Source organism: Entamoeba dispar, genomic scaffold (genome assembly GCF_000209125.1).
Source record: "Entamoeba dispar SAW760 scf_1105229461965 genomic scaffold, whole genome shotgun sequence".
Classification (NCBI taxonomy): domain Eukaryota; phylum Evosea; order Mastigamoebida; family Endamoebidae; genus Entamoeba; species Entamoeba dispar.
In genome coordinates, this window is record NW_001854956.1 from 1 (window position 1) to 1,402 (window position 1,402).

At 24.6% G+C, this 1,402-nt stretch overlaps 1 protein-coding gene across 1 annotated transcript, besides 2 other annotated features; it reads right to left on the reverse strand.

The window, feature by feature from the left end:
* Nucleotides 1-55: 55 nt before the first annotated feature.
* On the reverse strand, nt 56-607 carry EDI_209090 (60S ribosome subunit Biogenesis protein NIP7, putative; the record flags this gene model as incomplete). The annotated part of the gene is made up of 1 exon (XM_001739091.1): nt 56-607. The coding sequence occupies one exon, from the start codon at nt 605-607 to the stop codon at nt 56-58; it is 552 nt and encodes a 183-aa protein (XP_001739143.1).
* Nucleotides 607-641: a microsatellite.
* Nucleotides 642-647: 6 nt separating this feature from the next.
* Nucleotides 648-767: a microsatellite.
* Between the last annotated feature and the right edge of the window lie 635 nt (nt 768-1,402).

The window sequence follows — 1,402 nt, forward strand, 5'->3', positions numbered from 1 at the left end:
GAAGAAATATAAAAATGATTTCAATCAAAATAATCAAAATTCTTATTTTTATTCTTTAATTCTGGACCATCATTGTATCTTCTTCTCTTAAATATTCTCCTAAATCTCCTTGATTATAACAAACAATCCCTGTTGCACTTAGTCGAGAATATTCTACTGATGAACATGCTGTTGTTCCAAATCCAATTGCAATATCATTTTCATTAAACATAACACATCCAATATTTCTTGCCATGTTATCCGTTATTTTACTTATTCCATTTTTAACTAAATGATTTCCATATAAAAATGATGTTTCTGCTTCTGCTTTGACCCATATTTTGCATGAACAATATTGTGCTAGATATGGTAATGCTGTAATGTGAAGTTTAAATTTCCCTGTTTTAGTGAATTTCCCAAAACAAGTACCAAGTGTTAACAGATTATCTCTTCCAATTGTTGTTGCTTGTTCTGCAATACTTAATCTCACATAATAAACTCTATCTTTTTGTAGTCTAAAACAATATTCTTCATTTTCATTGTCTATTAAAAATCGAATGTTTCTTCCTATGTACTTAGCTAATTTCTCAAAAAATGATTTTGTTTCTTCATCAGTTAATGGTCTCATTCTTTTCTTTTATTTCTTTTTTTTTTATTTTTTTAAAGGGTTTTAATTTCTATTTCTTCTTTCTTTTTACAATTTCTTTTTTTTAATTTGTTATTTATTCCACAAAATTATTTCTTTGCTTTTCTTCTTTCTTTTTGATTTTCTTGTTATTCTCTTCTTTATCACTTCTACTTATCTATTTCATTTCAATATTTACACTTAGTATTAGCTTTTAGTCGTATTCTTGCACTTATCAACAAACTTTTTCTATTGTAGTATTTATTTCAATATTATAAGTTATTTCAATTTATCTGTTTTATACAGTTAGTGTGCTTGCATTGTTATTTGCCATTCACTCTTTGTGTTTTTACGCTATTTTATTGTTAAATAAGAATTCAGGTGTTACTTATTGAAAAATGTAATGTTGTAGTTATGTTTAGATTGTTCATTACTTGGTAACTCAATGAATAAAGTTTTTAATGATTATTCCTATCAGAGCAAGTGTTGGTTAAAGAAAATTAGAGTGAGTAAATAATCAAAACAAAGACTGGTATTTGGTCATAACACTTAATTTGATATTTTCTAAGATGAAAATATTAAATTGTTAGTTATTTTTAAAGTTGTTAATTAATGATTTTTAAACCAAAAAATTTGAAATTTGTTATTCAAGCAATTCATGAAAGAAATAATTGATAAAAAGAAGAATTTTATTCAAAGAATTGATGTTGAAAAATCGTTTTCTTCTATAAATAACCAAAAAATAACATGAACTAGAAAATCTAAATTCTCAAAGACTTACTAAAAGTAAACTACAAT